The sequence below is a fragment of the Lacerta agilis genome, chromosome 3, assembly GCF_009819535.1.
Source record: "Lacerta agilis isolate rLacAgi1 chromosome 3, rLacAgi1.pri, whole genome shotgun sequence".
NCBI classification, from domain to species: Eukaryota; Metazoa; Chordata; class Lepidosauria; order Squamata; family Lacertidae; genus Lacerta; species Lacerta agilis.
Window position 1 is genome coordinate 36,627,406 of NC_046314.1, and position 14,399 is coordinate 36,641,804.

Below are 14,399 nucleotides of genomic sequence, written 5' to 3' on the forward strand. Positions count from 1 at the left end.
GTGTTTAGGGCTGAAAACCCCATTGTAAGCCTTCAATACGGTTCTCCAGTAATTATAATAAAACAGGTACAGGTAGGTAGCCGTGTTGGTCTGCCATAGTCAAAACAAAATAAAAAATTCCTTCCAGTAGCACCTTAGAGACCAACTAAGTTTGTTCTTGGTATGAGCTTTCGTGTGTATCTGAAGAAGTGCGCATGCACACGAAAGCTCATACCAAGAACAAACTTAGTTGGTCTCTAAGGTGCTACTGGAAGGAATTTTTTTTATTTATTTATAATAAAACAGTTACTACCACATAACTGACAGTCATTCCAGTAGTTAGTATATGTGTCGGCCACTTTTCTGTTCCTTTATTTTGGGATAGAATACCACCAATGGTAACTTTTTCAGCAGAGACTTCTGCATCTGAATCTAAGCTTTAAAATAACAAAAATATTTATCATATAAACACTGTACAGTTATTAAATACATTTAGCACTGCATTCATGATAACATGGATATTATGTAATGGAGGACAATAGTTTTTGACGGAAAGTAGGTGCAGCCACCTTGTTTTTTACTCACATATAAACTTCAGTTAATGTGTTCTGTTATGGAAAAAAGTATTGGTTGCCTTCTGAAGCTTTGTTGTTGCCTCCCTCCTCCCCCAAAGACTCCATTTATCCAGGTGAGTGAACTTGGTATTACCAGCAGTCCTCTTGGTGAAAATCTGTGGAAACAAAGTGCCAATAATGTGGCCAACATTGACTCAAAAGGCACCGAGAGCTTTCCCTCAAATTCCAGAGTTAATTTCTGGAGTGACACTTGCCCCACACCTTAGACTTCTCTTGAGATAAATTATTGGCCAAAATTTATCAGAAAATAACTACAGGTGAAACTCAAAAAAATTAGAATATCGTGGAAAAGTCCATTTATGTAAGCAATTGTTTTCATTAGCTACTGGAGTTTAATATATGAGATAGACTCATGACATGCAAAGCGAGATATGTCAAGCCTTTATTTGTTATAATTGTGATTATTATGGCATACAGCTGATGAAAACCCCAAAGTTGAAATTGTTAATTTGGGGTTCTCATCAGCTGTACGCCATAATCATCACAATTATAACAAATAAATTATAACAAAGGCTTGACATATCTCGCTTTGCATGCCATGAGTCTATCTCATATATTAGTTTCACCTTTTAAGTTGAATTACTGAAAGAAATGAACCTTTCCACGATATTCTAATTTTTCGAGTTTCACCTGTATTACATTTTCTGAGAATATTTTCTTCTTTGGACTCCTTCTGAATTGCTGGATACTTCCATTCCCACCAAGAGTATTTGGCAACCACTCCCCTCTATTGCCCACTAACAGGGTTAAATACAGATCCAGTTTTAATACTGTTTAGAATTGCTGAAGGAAGCAAAGCGCTTAATCCTCCTTCCATCCTTGCCTTACTCCATTGTTACCTTCATCTACCAGTGCAAACAAAAATGTATGTTTGTATTATACTCATCATAAACCGAATTGAAATTTCACAGTAGAAAGTTCTGTGAATGTTTGAGAAGTCCACTACCTCACTTGGACACAATATCTGGGAAAATGCTTCCCTCCTCCAATACCCACACCATGCTGCTGCCCACAAGTTGGGCAGATAATTTAGGGGGGGGGGACAATGACAGACAGACATTTTTGCTCACCCCTAGAATCCAGTTTACACTCCAAGATCCTCTCCTTCAGTAGTTTGTATCAGGCCTTTGTAGCGCTCAGTTTTCTTTTACTTTCACACCACTCTTTAATTATTGTTTAGGCTATTTTAAAAAGGGCTCAACTATAGCAGTGGCAAATAAATACATGAAGGGTGGGTTGTTCTGACTCTCAAAGGCATATATATTTAGAGGTTTCCACACAATAGCAAGATTATATATAGCTGTTTACAAAAATAAAAAACCACAAACCTTTATGTCCGCTGACTGTTGCCTAGAATTCAGGGCGTCAGATACTAACTCATCAGTCTTTGCTTTGTATCAGGTGGCCTGTAAGGAAAAGAAGGATATGAATGTTTAGTGCATGCTATGCAAGCCATCAAAGCCAAAAAGCTAGAGCAGAAAGTGCTAACAAGAACGTTCTGGTCTGAAGCTGTGAACAGAGGTTTTAGAGACAGTGAGGGTTAGTCCTTTTTAGTTGTGGAACACCAAAGGCAAGTTGAAGTTGGTTGTTAACAAGGGCAACTCAGAGAGGACACATTTTGAAGAAGAGCGAGTAGTATTTGCATGCATTTTACCTCCATGCTCTGTTCTGTGGTCATGCTTTTGCAATGCTCCTTGATCACTGCTCTCTGAAGGACTGATACAAGCACTTACGTTACAGGGCCCATGACACAAACTACTGATGGGTTCATGGTGGTCAAAGGCAGGATTAATTCTGACAGCATTCTCTGTGTTGCTTTGGCTGAGAGGAGGACCTCTACAAGGCAGAACATGTTTGTTTAGGGTAAGACTTCCTGTCTGTAGTTTTTAAAAGTTCCAAAAAAACTGTTGGGGGAGGGTTAAGCTGCTTACTCCAGTTTAGGCTTGGTATTGCATTTTCTTCGCAACTTATACATTAAAGTGACGAGAAGAATAACTAGGCTTAATAAGCCAAGCATCAAAGCTTTGGAGATGTTGGACCGGGTGGGTGCTGGAGCGTATTTTGCACAACGCCCTCGGCTGTTTCTACGGGCTGGGCATCTAAAACATGGAGGGAAAGGGAAGCAAAGCAGTTTTATGTGAAAACACGACTAAGGGCATGCAGGAAAAACAATTCAAAACAGGTTCTCCATGCCTGTCCTAAACCCTTTAATCTGTGTTAGGTTTTAGGACTTTTCTTTTTATTCCACTTTTATGCTGCATTTATATTTATCAGTCGGCACCAAAGTGTAAGTAGACACAGTGGAACTTCCCCTTCCTATCTTTCCCCCAGCTCAGATATGCTCCAGGGGTCCCCACAACCACTCAGAGTGGACTTTTGGAGGCACATGGACAAGAGAGTGAAGGGGAAGTCCTATAGCTCATGTGGATGTCAATTGCACAAGTGGGCTGAATGCCAGTCATTTATAGGATAGCTGAGTTGGTTAGAGTGTGGTGCTGATAATGCCGAAGTTGCAGGTTCTATGCCCCTATAGGACAGATGCATATTCCTGCATTGCAGGGAGTTGGACTACTAGATGATCCTCAGGGCCCCTTCCAACTCTGTAATTCTATGATTCCATATTAACTTTTAAATTGTTTGATTTCTTCTTGTAAGACACGCTGAGGACTGATATAGAGTGTGCTATAAATGCTGTACATAAATTATGGTAATAATACTGTAATAGAATTGCTAATAATAACGTGGTGTTAAGTGGCTGACAGGCAAATATGTGTTCATTCAGGTTCATTTCCTATACGGAGATGTCTTCCACCACAAGCATGGTGAAGCCTCAGATACTTACCTCATGAAGCTCCACATGCTCACTTGGAATGGTGGAAGGTCCTAAAAGGAAAAGAGCTTGGAGCAGGTCTTCATCACAAGAGGTGCCTGGGGGGCAAGGAAAGGCCAACCTCCCAGTTTTAGAATATAGAAGCAGGGGATTGTATCCAAAGCAACACAGTGGAGTTCTGCTGGTGCAGTGACACTTCCGTTTCCTCTCCTTGCTCAACCCACTCCCAAAATGTTCTCCAGAGGGTCTCCCAACCCCCGGAGTTGATTTTGAGGGTGTGTAGGGAGCTTCAGGGGAGAGGAGGGGAATGTTCCATTCTGCTAGCACATGTCCCTTGCAATAGCAGAACAGGTGCATAGGCTACCAGCCAGCGCATGCATTCCTCTCTCCACAACAGGCCTGAATATAGGAAGATTTGCATTTTTATTCTATCAACTAGGCTACGAGGACACTCCTAAGATTACCACCTTCAATTTTCAGATTCTTAAAATGAGCTAAATCTAAACAAAGCGTCTGATCCATTACACAGCTGACAAGTACATGCAATGTTGAAATCTGACAAAAATAAGGTTTAACGTTGAAGCCCTTTCCGCTGGGCTGCATGAAGTAGATTCCGGCTTATGGCAAACAATGGAGGTGGGAAGTCAATGTGACTATGTGGAAACCAAAAACTTGATGCTGGCATAACATAGCACTGGCCCATTTAGGCCAGTATGTTACTATGACAAGCAGGAGCTCTCCTGGGATCTTCCCAGTCCTGCTACCGGAGCGCTTTTCAATTGCGAATTTTCTGTATGGATGACATAAACCACTGTTCCCTCCCTAGTCATTGTCTAACCAAGAATAATGGCAGCATTCTATCATGTGATGCTGTTCGCATGATGCAATAGATTCCATAATATCTTTCAAATTCTACAGCAGCATCGATATTCACAATATTCATAATCACAATTGGTCCTGCCACCCTCACTGGCATACTTGGTAGGGATGTGGGGAGAGGGCCTTCTCAGTGGCTGCCCCCAAAACTTTGGAACTCCCTCCCTGGAGAAGCTAGACTGGCTCCATCCTAGTCCAGAAGGACAACAAGGAACAGACTTCTTTTAATGAAAGGGTTGGTGCCCCGCTGCCTTTAGTGTAAGTATCTGTATGTATGTTTGTGTGTGTGTGTGTGTGTTTGATTAGTGTTTAATTGTTTTTAAATGATTTTTAAAAACAAATTTATATAAAAAATGTTTTTAGCTGTTCTTATCCCCCCCTTTAAGCCGCCTTAAGTCACTGCCAAGGAAAAAGAGGGGTATAATAAATAAATACATAATAATATAATAGTGATGACGCTTACCTACACACTGCCCCTCTTCCTGGAACCAATTCACACTTGCCACCATTAACACACAAGTGTGGCTCAATCTCACACAGGCTACGGCACGGCAGACCATCCCTTCGTACATAACCAGGCTTACAAAGGCAATCAGCCTCTTTCGTCCATTCGTTCTTTACGCACTGTGAAAATTCGTCGCATCCCATGAACTTGCAAGGATCCGCTTCATCAGCTGTAAAAGAAAAGGACAATCTTTTTTTAAAATGGGTCCGTTGCTGCAGTGCCATGTGCACTTGGCGAAAACTTACTCTTGACTGAGGAGGGAAACAGGAGCTCCCCCCACAAGTACAAGTCTATCAGTAAAACACGTCTTAGAAGAAGAGCCGGCATTTTGCATTTACAAGCTGCAGTTATGGATTCTTTTCTTTGGTGATCTGGTTTTCTATTTACTTGATTCTCCTCCTACCTGTGACAGTTGTATGCTCAGACTAATAATGGAGCTGCATATTACAAATAACATGGGCTGCTCTTCCCAATGGGAGCCCTGTATCTAGTGCTCCTCTCCATGTCTTAATATAATTCATCCCACGTTCTAACCAGCTTGACTCAGTATGCAAGGAATTGCCGGTGCTGGCATTGGTACAACCAAGAGGCTATGGCATGGCTGGCAGGTAAGGAGGCTCTAGGCAAGCTGTGACACAGAAGCCCACCTGAAAATGGGCCAAGTCTCACCAGCGGTTCCTATTCTACTGTTTTGAGAAACACTGATCTAATGACGCCACTAGTATTTATTATAACATTTATCTTTTAATACATAAAATACTTCAAGTGCTATAAGATTTCTTATCTGATCTTTTTGGAAACCCACCAGCATTATCAGAACTTGAAGATCTTCCAACTCTTAGTACCAGTAGCTCGGAACAACTGTGGGAGAGCGCTACTACTCTCATGCCCTACTTGTAGGATTTCTGAAGGCAACTGTTTGACCACTGTGGGAAGCAGGATCCTGGCCAAGACAAGTCATTGGTCTGATCCAGCAGGGCTTTTATTTCTGGAAAGGAGTGCTTTTCCCTCTCTGAAATAGTCTGCTACCCACACAAGCCTGCGACTCAGAGCTGCGTGTGTCACTTGGCTCAGTTTTCTTGGCAGTCTGCCTCATCTCCAGATATCTGAGAACCAGTATGTAGATCTTTTTCTCATTTTTCCACAACACTGAACTTTTAATTTTATATCTCCCAGGCTTTTTTTTTTTTTAAGAGAGAATGTAACAGTGTTTAAAAAGTCCTTTAGGACATGCTAAGGAAACTGGTTCAAGTGATTGTGTGCCTTGCACTGAATTTATTAGAATATCCGTTATAGTTCGCAATCCCCAACTAGGCTTACAACACTGAAATAAAAGCCATCTTTTAATCTGGAGATTATATATTTCTGCAGAATTTTAGGAACAAAGTTGGTTTAGACATAATCCTATTTTTTCAAGTAATGAGTTTTCATCCTACCCTTAAAACAAATAATAGGAAAGCAAGATATATTTGTTCTTCTACATATACCAATCAGGCATTTGTTGACTTCAGTTTTCATTCATAGTTCATTCATCTAGTCCAGGGTTTCCCAAAATGTTCAGCTGTTTTTGGACTACAACTCCCATCATCCCTAGCTAGCAGGAACAGTGGTCAGGGATCATAGGAGCCAACTCCTAGGGTCCCCCAATAAAATATTTGAGGGGATACCCCAAGTTGATAGGTGTTGCCATTCAAATGGTTTGTCAATCTTGTGACTGATTATGCGGAGTGGGACTTACCTGGGTCCCCCAATATTTTATTCCAGTTGGCACCCCTGTCAGAGATGATGGGAGCTGTAGTCCAACAACAGCTGGAGACCCAAGTTTGGGAAACCCTAATCTAGTCCCATCCCTTGCTCAGTGCTGGAAATCTCAAAGAATCTCATGCACTGCCACCCAGGTAAATGGTTCTGCTGTTGAACTGTTCTTATCTTTGATTATTTTCTCCTAACATTCAGTTGACATCCACCCTCATAAATCACAAGGAGAGCAGCCCTGGTGGATCAGAACAGTGGCCCATCTAGTCCCAGTATCCTGTTCTATTAGCTTCCTGTGGGAAGCCCACAAATGGAACCTGAGCACAACTGCACCTGATTGATGATTTCAAACAACTGGTACTCAGAAGCATATTGCCTCCATCAGTGGAGGAACAACATAGCTATTAGGATTAGTAGTCACTGGAAGCCTTAACCTCTATGAATTTGTCTAATCCTTTAATAAAGTCATCCTGTTACTTAATCCCATTAGATCTAGACCTGCCCTCTCGGGCAGCAGACAAGATGTCTCTGCCCTCTTGTAGGCGACAGTCCTTCAGGTATCTGACTACAACTATCATGTCCTCTGTGTCTTCCCTTCTCCAGGCTAAAGAGACATAGTTCCTTCACCCGTACTTCACAGGACTTCTTTGCAACACCCTTGACCATCGTTTGTCCTCTGAACCAGCTCCAAATGTCTACAACCTTCTCAAACTGCAGTGCTGAAGAACCCCTAGAGGAGGTCTGGCTACTGCAGTGTCTCATCCCTTCAGACCTACATAAAAACAAATAGTCAACTATGTTTGGTTTCACTTACAGTGCTTTTGGCTGCATGGTATCTCACATTTTAATCCACGAACTTTGTTCTAGTTAGAAAAGGGACACAATTTAACACCCATCTTGTTTATCTCATTTAAATGCGGCGTCAGCATTCCAGGATGTGAGGTAGAAGGAGGATCCTTCAGGACTGTTGTCAAGACAACATTTCTAAGTCATGAATGTTGGCAATGGCAGCAGAGTCATGATACTGCCATGTCAACATACTATGGAAATTTCCCTCAGCGGAACCTGAAGTGCCTCACATCTGTGGGAGGATGAGGACTGAAGTTCACAAAGAGCTGTGAATACATCTTTGCCTAAAATAGGAAGGGACTAAAAGCCAGAATGAGTACAACCACAAGTACACAGTGACACACACAACTTCAGATAAGTAGTTCACATTGCACAGTTGTTATGCCATCTTGAGATATTTCTCACAGTTACTGTCTGTGATTGCATTAAGGTTCTCTCAGTTACTGTAGCCTGGCTGCCAGCCTCCTCACCCTTCCTTGGTCAGCAGACAGTTTTCTGTTGTTAAAAATGCACCCAAGCATATAACCTCAATGTAACATGTGCTTATCTCGCAGCAGGGTACTCAGTGCCCATTATGCCACATTCCTGAAGTGTGACTCTTCAAAGGAATGAGAACTCAGGTCTGTAATGCCTGATGAACTCTTTCACCAGTTTTGTAGAATGGGTGGCCAAATATAACAGATACTTTTTAGTGCTGCAGCTGTCATAGGAAGTGTGTGCAAATCAGCAGAATAGCTCAATGACAGCAGCATGTTGACCAGAAAACCAAGTGATCCTTGGGCTATGTTGGGACATGTGAGATACATTCTGGGAATCTGGGAGCACATTCTAAGAAGAGTCCACAGTTTTCATTCTACTCTTAGATTTGCTTGTGGGAAAGGTCAGTTCATTAAAAGAGACACTCAGTTCTCTGCCATGTTCTACATGATGTTTGGCTGGACATTGGCCAAGGCACTGAACAGCTAGGAAATCTCCCCACAGCCCTACAGGAACTGCTCCCAATGAAAAGCTGCAACAGACCTGCAGCTGCAGAAGGATTGTTTCAGTCATCATGCTGCCCCCCCCCCCCAGCCAGTAGCTTTAATTTGCACAAGATCCCTGCTGTTGCTTCATTTGGCAGGATGGGCCTCTTACTCTTGAGTGATTATGTTGGTGCTCTCTGTAAGCATGAAGTACATAGAACATTTGCCAGAACTCCCAATGACTTCATTTGGACTGTGGGCAAAATAATATCTTCCTTGATTTTGGCCTATGCATCCTTTTTTCCAATATAAGTAAATATGCAGTATAGTCAGTTTCTCTCTAGGTACCTTTTTGTCAATGCTAAGGAATGCTTAAGAGCTTTACATTTTGTTACAAATAAATAAGTGCAAACAACATGTGCCTTGTGTTAGCTTAGAATGCATTTATAAATTGCAATGTTTCTTGTCAAAATATGCATTTTCCCAATTGCTAATATCTGTTGATAAAAAGCAGCTATTTAAGCTCTTTGGCTCTGTGCCATGTTTCACTGGGTTCTAAGGAGGGACCCTGATCATAACTTAGAGACAACCTGGGGCTTTTCATTCTTCCGGGGCCACCCGTCTTACAGAGAGCAACCGACATCATTAAATGCTTGCAGGAGAGCAATGTTTCTTCCCCCACTGCCCCATTTTTTTACATCACCTGGCTCAATATCAAGGGAATAGCTGTCAATTTCAAGGTTAAGGCGCTGAGCTGCTGCATCACAAAAATCCTCCAGCACACAATGGACAGCCTCTGTGATGTTGTACGGCACTGACTTGGCAAACTTCATTTTGCTGTTGACAATCACACTTCCATTGCGGAAGTTCAGTATTTCCAGTTGCTTGAAGCCTGTTAGGTTTGACTGTAGGTAAGGAAGGAGCTACAAAAGAAAGAAAAAAGAAAAGAAAAGAAAAGAAAGAAACAAGAAAAGGAAAAAGGAAAAAAGAAAGAAAAAAGAAAACTTGTAAGTCCTCTATCAGTGCTCACGTATCATTAATTCCACTTATATTCACTTTTCATTTTGGGGAACATAAATCAACTGCTCTGTTTCACTGACTTTATTAGTGGACTTTACATCTGCTACCAGGTTAAGTTTCTCAGTTAGTCTTTAACTGTCTCTCTGGTTAGATCTTCTTCAATAATCTATTAAGATAGATAGAGAGCAGTTTTCCTTCTAATTAAATTTCATAGGCTGCAATCCAGTTAAAAAAGAAATCAATGGGACTAAAGCATACTTAAATGTGAATTGCAGCCATAGGCAAGGCAGTTCTATGGTTTCAAGAGGATTTTGCCTGTTGTTAGTTGTTAAAAGGAAAAAGTGAGCCTTGGATATTTATGTCCCAGCTGCCAAAGTCAACAACAGGTACTTGTGTATACTGGGAGCTCTGCATTGCATAGCCAATAACTGAGCATGTTTTGTATGTTCTTTCATGGCAAGGAGAGCTAGCACCCTCCAGCTATGATTACTTCCAACCTCAGCCTTCTGGCTGAGGAAGCCAAAAGAACCCCGCCCTGCAATGTCAGCAGGAGTGATCAGTGGTAGCTAAGGTAGTTCAAGGGATGTCATCCTTTTTATATTCTGGAGCTGGTTTCCTTTCATGCACACCTAAAAGGGAGGCCCTATCCTCTCATGCCTGCTGGGCTCTGCTTTGTGGGAGAAGTTAAAATATTCTCTTCTTCAGCTTTCCCTCTTTCAGAGGTGCTGGTGATAGAGCTGCAGTTAGAGAGGAAGACTTTAACCACCACCATAGCGACAGTAGATACACAACTCAGGTGAAGAACACCCCGATAAAATTCAGGGAAGTGTGGATTTTGAAAAATGAGTGTGTTTGGGGTTTTCTATTGTTTCAGAAAGCACAGGTTAGGTTTGCCATTAAGTGTGAATTAACTTCCTCTTCCAACCAACCCAAGTTGAGGCAGGGATGAGGTTGAAACTACATCATCATCATTAATTTTCTTTGCTGCCCTTCAGCACATGTGATTAGCATCATGAACAGGGTTGGGTTGTAAGAAGAGTAGGTGCCAGTTTTCTTTTTAAAATGTTTTTCATTATTTGGAATTTGTTTTTAACTTGGGGAATGGCAGCGGCGGGGGGGGGGGGGGATAACAGCTTGCAAATATAAATGCATTAAAGCCAACTCTTTGCCACCTACCAGCTGCATGAACTGCTGTTCGAGTGCTTTGTATTCTGAGGAACTCCGATTGAAGAGGTCATCGGAAAACCGCATGTTGGTTACTCTCAAGCTGAAGAAGACTACTAGCTCTTTGCCTTTGGCTACAGTTGTCATTGAGCTGGTGGTTACATACTTCAGTGGAGGAGCTGGAGTCATATCCGGAGTTTCAGGCAGTGCATAGTAGCCACTTCCATCCTCACTAATTGTTGCTGGCCTCATGATGTCAACCGTATCTAGTTCAGTAGCAATATCTTGCACCCCCATGTCAAATCCTCCGTCGGTCACTGCCCACCCAGAGCTTGTTGCTTCAAAAGACTGGTCAATGACAATGGAAGGACCACCGGTAGTCACAGCAGGCAATAAAATGATCTGATCTGTAAGCCCCAAAATATCAACTTCAGGAAGAGAGGTGGGAAGAGCAGGAGAACCAATAACATTTGGTATAGTACTTATTGCAGCCAAAATCTCATCACCTGAAGATTCCAGTTCATCAGTAATCTTTACATCTGAAAAGGAAACGACATGTTGAACAACAACACTGTAGAAAACACACATTTAAGGTCTGCTATGGAAGGTGTCGAAGTGGAATGGTTTACCTATTATGGCATTTATGCCCTACTTTCCACTTAAAACACGCACACAAGATGTCTAAAGAATAATTAAAATCCAATTCAGGTAATTGAAATGACAGTAATTCAGCAAAATGCAAATCAGGGCACCTTATTAAAATGTCAATAAGCTGCAGCAAATAAATACAGGAATTCAACTCCAATCCATTATAGTCTCAAAAGTCCAACAGAACAACAGTGTCCTAACTAACCACCTGGCTGAGTAAAAGTGAGGCATCCATCCATATGGAATGAGTTCCACAAGGACTTATCCACGCCTCCTCTCCTACAAACACACTACAGTGGTACCTCTGTTTACGTTCACCTTTGGTTACGTATCCTTTGGGATACTACGTGGCAAACCTGGAAGTATTTTTCTGGGTTTCGCTGTGCGCACATGTGCAGAAGCGCTCTACCATGCCACGCGCATGCGCAGAAGCAGGCCCTCCGGTTGTGGAAACCTCAGGATCCGGCTGCAGCTCCGGAATGGATTCTGTCCGCAACCAGAGGTACCACTGTAATTCGAACAGAGGAGGCATGTGGAACATGAATTCCAGGGGAAATCTTAATGTGCCAACTCAAACATTGCTCTCTTTATTCCAATAAGGACCATATTCAATGAAAAATTGGCCTACATCTTTAACCCTGTTCATACAGTCATCTCCTTGCATTTAGTGCATGCATACAGAGGAGGGAGGACCACATGGGTTAGCCCTAACCTAAGTGTTACGCACCTGCAGTTGATATCTGTGTGTAAGGGGGAAGAGAGGTAAGCCCTGCCTTGCACAATTGACCACCAGACATGGCACACGCACACCATTTGAATGACAATGCCTATCAACTTTGGAGGGCCCCGCCCCCCTTGAATATTTTATTGGGGGAGACTGAAGGGACCTCAGCCCCTAGGAGTTGGCTCCTATGAATGTGTGTCATCTCAAAAGGAGACCCTATCCATGTGCAGCTGCATAATACTGTGCATGATTTGAAACCCTACATGGTGAACGTTCCCAAGTGGGTAGAGAGCTCACGCTCCTTCAGATGTATAAGTGTAGGCTGCCCTTTTCAAATGTGCTGAATGCATGGATGGCAGAGCAGGCAGAATGCATGACACTGTGGACAGTGCCCGCGGGTGCAGTCCTTTTCTGCCCCCCAGATAGCCATTGTGTTACTTTTAGACATTTCCCCCTAAACTATTATTTTAGTAATGATACCTCTACATGATTACTTTCATAATTTGCGTGTTTAGACCTTTTACCACTCCCCAAAATAAATTCACACAGGAGTCAGATATTTGGTTTGGTCTTTGGCAGAAATTTAGGCCACAACTTTATTGATTACAATCAAGTGAGTGGTTGCATAGGTTCTGGTTCCACTATCTCCCTGCACCCATGCAGGCAGCGCTGTCCCAGAGCCACGTTCATAGGACAGCCAAAGGATGAACACCAGGGACAGCTGATGGAGGGAACACCAAACAGCCTTCCTGATGTCTCCTGGACTTGGGCAGGGGCCGAACCCCTTCTGGGGAACGCCAAACCTGTGAGTCCCTGGATTCCTTTACCAGAATATCCTGTCATTGCATAGGCGTGGTCACATCACGTGCCATGCCTATCACCTGAACCAGAGCCTATCCACCACCAAGAGCATAAGCCACCTTTCTGGCCACCATGCTCTGGATGCATTTCATGGCCCTTTCAGTGGCAGCTGGGCTACGACTCCCTCTTCATGCGTGCCTCTGCAAGAGTTGCGACCAAAATATTTTGAGTCCAGGAACAGTTGCCGCCAACTCTTCCAAGTCCTCCTGCATGCGAGTCTGCAGGCTCAGGCTGGGAGCTTCCGGCAGGTCATTCTCGCCCAGCTGGAGCACCAATCATGTTTGCAATAGACAACCTGCTCTGGATCGTTGGGAGAAGCTCCGCCCAACGCATTCTGCATCTGGAAATCCAGGACAGCCGCACATGCCCAGGAAGCCCGAGCCAGTGTCCAATTCCAGACTCTGCTGCCCTCCTGCTGGCCCAGTGGACAATGCTGTGCCCAAGTATCCAGATGTGCAAGGGAGGTGGACCTACAAATGAACAAAACACAATTACTGACTGCACCTCAGTGCCATTTCCAGACGTACCCTTTGTAAGCCTCGGATTTCCAATGGCCCAGGTCCTTGATCCTGTCTACCAATAGGCCCAGATGCGCAGCGGTGGTAGCTGCCCCGATGTGGAAGGAATGAAGTACGAATTCAGAGGCTTGCTGGCTGCATGCTGCTACTGCCATACGCATTACCGCATCAAACTGATGCCTCTTCAGAGGCGTGCTGTCCTCATGAATGAGGAGTGGGCCATCCCCAGGAGGGTGAAGGGACAAATATTTCCGGACATCCTTAACTGGACAAGGGCCAGGTTCACAAGTGGCAGGCAGCCTCATCAAGGCGCCTCTGCCCAAGTTGGTCTATTTTTGAATTGCTTATAGTGAGCAGCAGCTCATAATCAGCCAATTGGATGTCCTGCAGGAGTAAACCTCTGGAAACTCCACCCCGTGATACCTCAAGCACTACCTCGCCCACATGCAGTGCACCAAAGAAAGTTAAGGAAAATGCTGCCGAAAAGAGTCTCGCCTCATAGGTAGACCAACAAATCTGCCTCAATTTAGTACGCATAGTGCAAAGCATATCAAAAGTAATCGGTTTTTGGGCTGGGGCTTTTGGTGGCTGCAGTCTAGCCCAGCCTTCCAATGCTTTTTGCACTACAAATTTGGAGCAGGGGTCCATTGAATAAAGGGACTTGCAAAAGAAGGAAATGGCTGACTATTGGATTCGAATAGACCTCACAGCCTGGCCCAGGAGACACAGATGTGCTAAATATTGCAACACCTCTTGTGTATTTGGGAAAAAGGGCCTCCTGTACTCCAGGGCACTGGGCATAGCTGTCAAGTTTTACCTTTTCTCATGAGAAAGCCTATTTGGCATAATGGAATTTCCCTTAAAATAAGGGAGAACTTGACAGCTATGGCACTGGGCCCCGAAGGCCAAAAAATCCATCCAGGCCTTCTTATAAGACTGGAGGGTGGATGAGGATATGGATGTGATTACTCCCTGCATTACAATTTGCTGCCAAGGCTCTAGAGGTGCGGAAGGAAATATTCTGGAAGTTGCCGGGCTGCTGGAGCTAAAGTTCTGAAGCACTCTATCTAAAA

General features: G+C 43.4%; 1 protein-coding gene across 6 annotated transcripts in view; it reads right to left on the reverse strand.

Annotated features, from left to right (window-relative positions):
• Nucleotides 1–274: 274 nt before the first annotated feature.
• The window catches only part of IMPG1 (interphotoreceptor matrix proteoglycan 1), a 78,001-nt gene continuing 63,876 nt past the window's right edge, over nucleotides 275–14,399 (reverse strand). For 3 of the 6 annotated variants that reach the window (XM_033143272.1, XM_033143275.1, XM_033143271.1), the window contains exons 13-17: nucleotides 10,588–11,114; nucleotides 9,095–9,314; nucleotides 4,784–4,994; nucleotides 2,546–2,713; nucleotides 2,095–2,450 (exon numbers count right to left, since the gene is read on the reverse strand). In XM_033143272.1, coding sequence (XP_032999163.1) covers nucleotides 2,165–2,450; nucleotides 2,546–2,713; nucleotides 4,784–4,994; nucleotides 9,095–9,314; nucleotides 10,588–11,114 — 1,412 coding nt within the window. In that variant the 3' untranslated portion in view covers nucleotides 2,095–2,164. Of the gene's footprint in view, nucleotides 710–1,942; nucleotides 2,021–2,094; nucleotides 2,451–2,545; nucleotides 2,714–4,783; nucleotides 4,995–9,094; nucleotides 9,315–10,587; nucleotides 11,115–14,399 lie in introns of those variants that run through there. The other 3 variants (XM_033143274.1, XM_033143273.1, XM_033143277.1) reach the window with 3 other exon arrangements.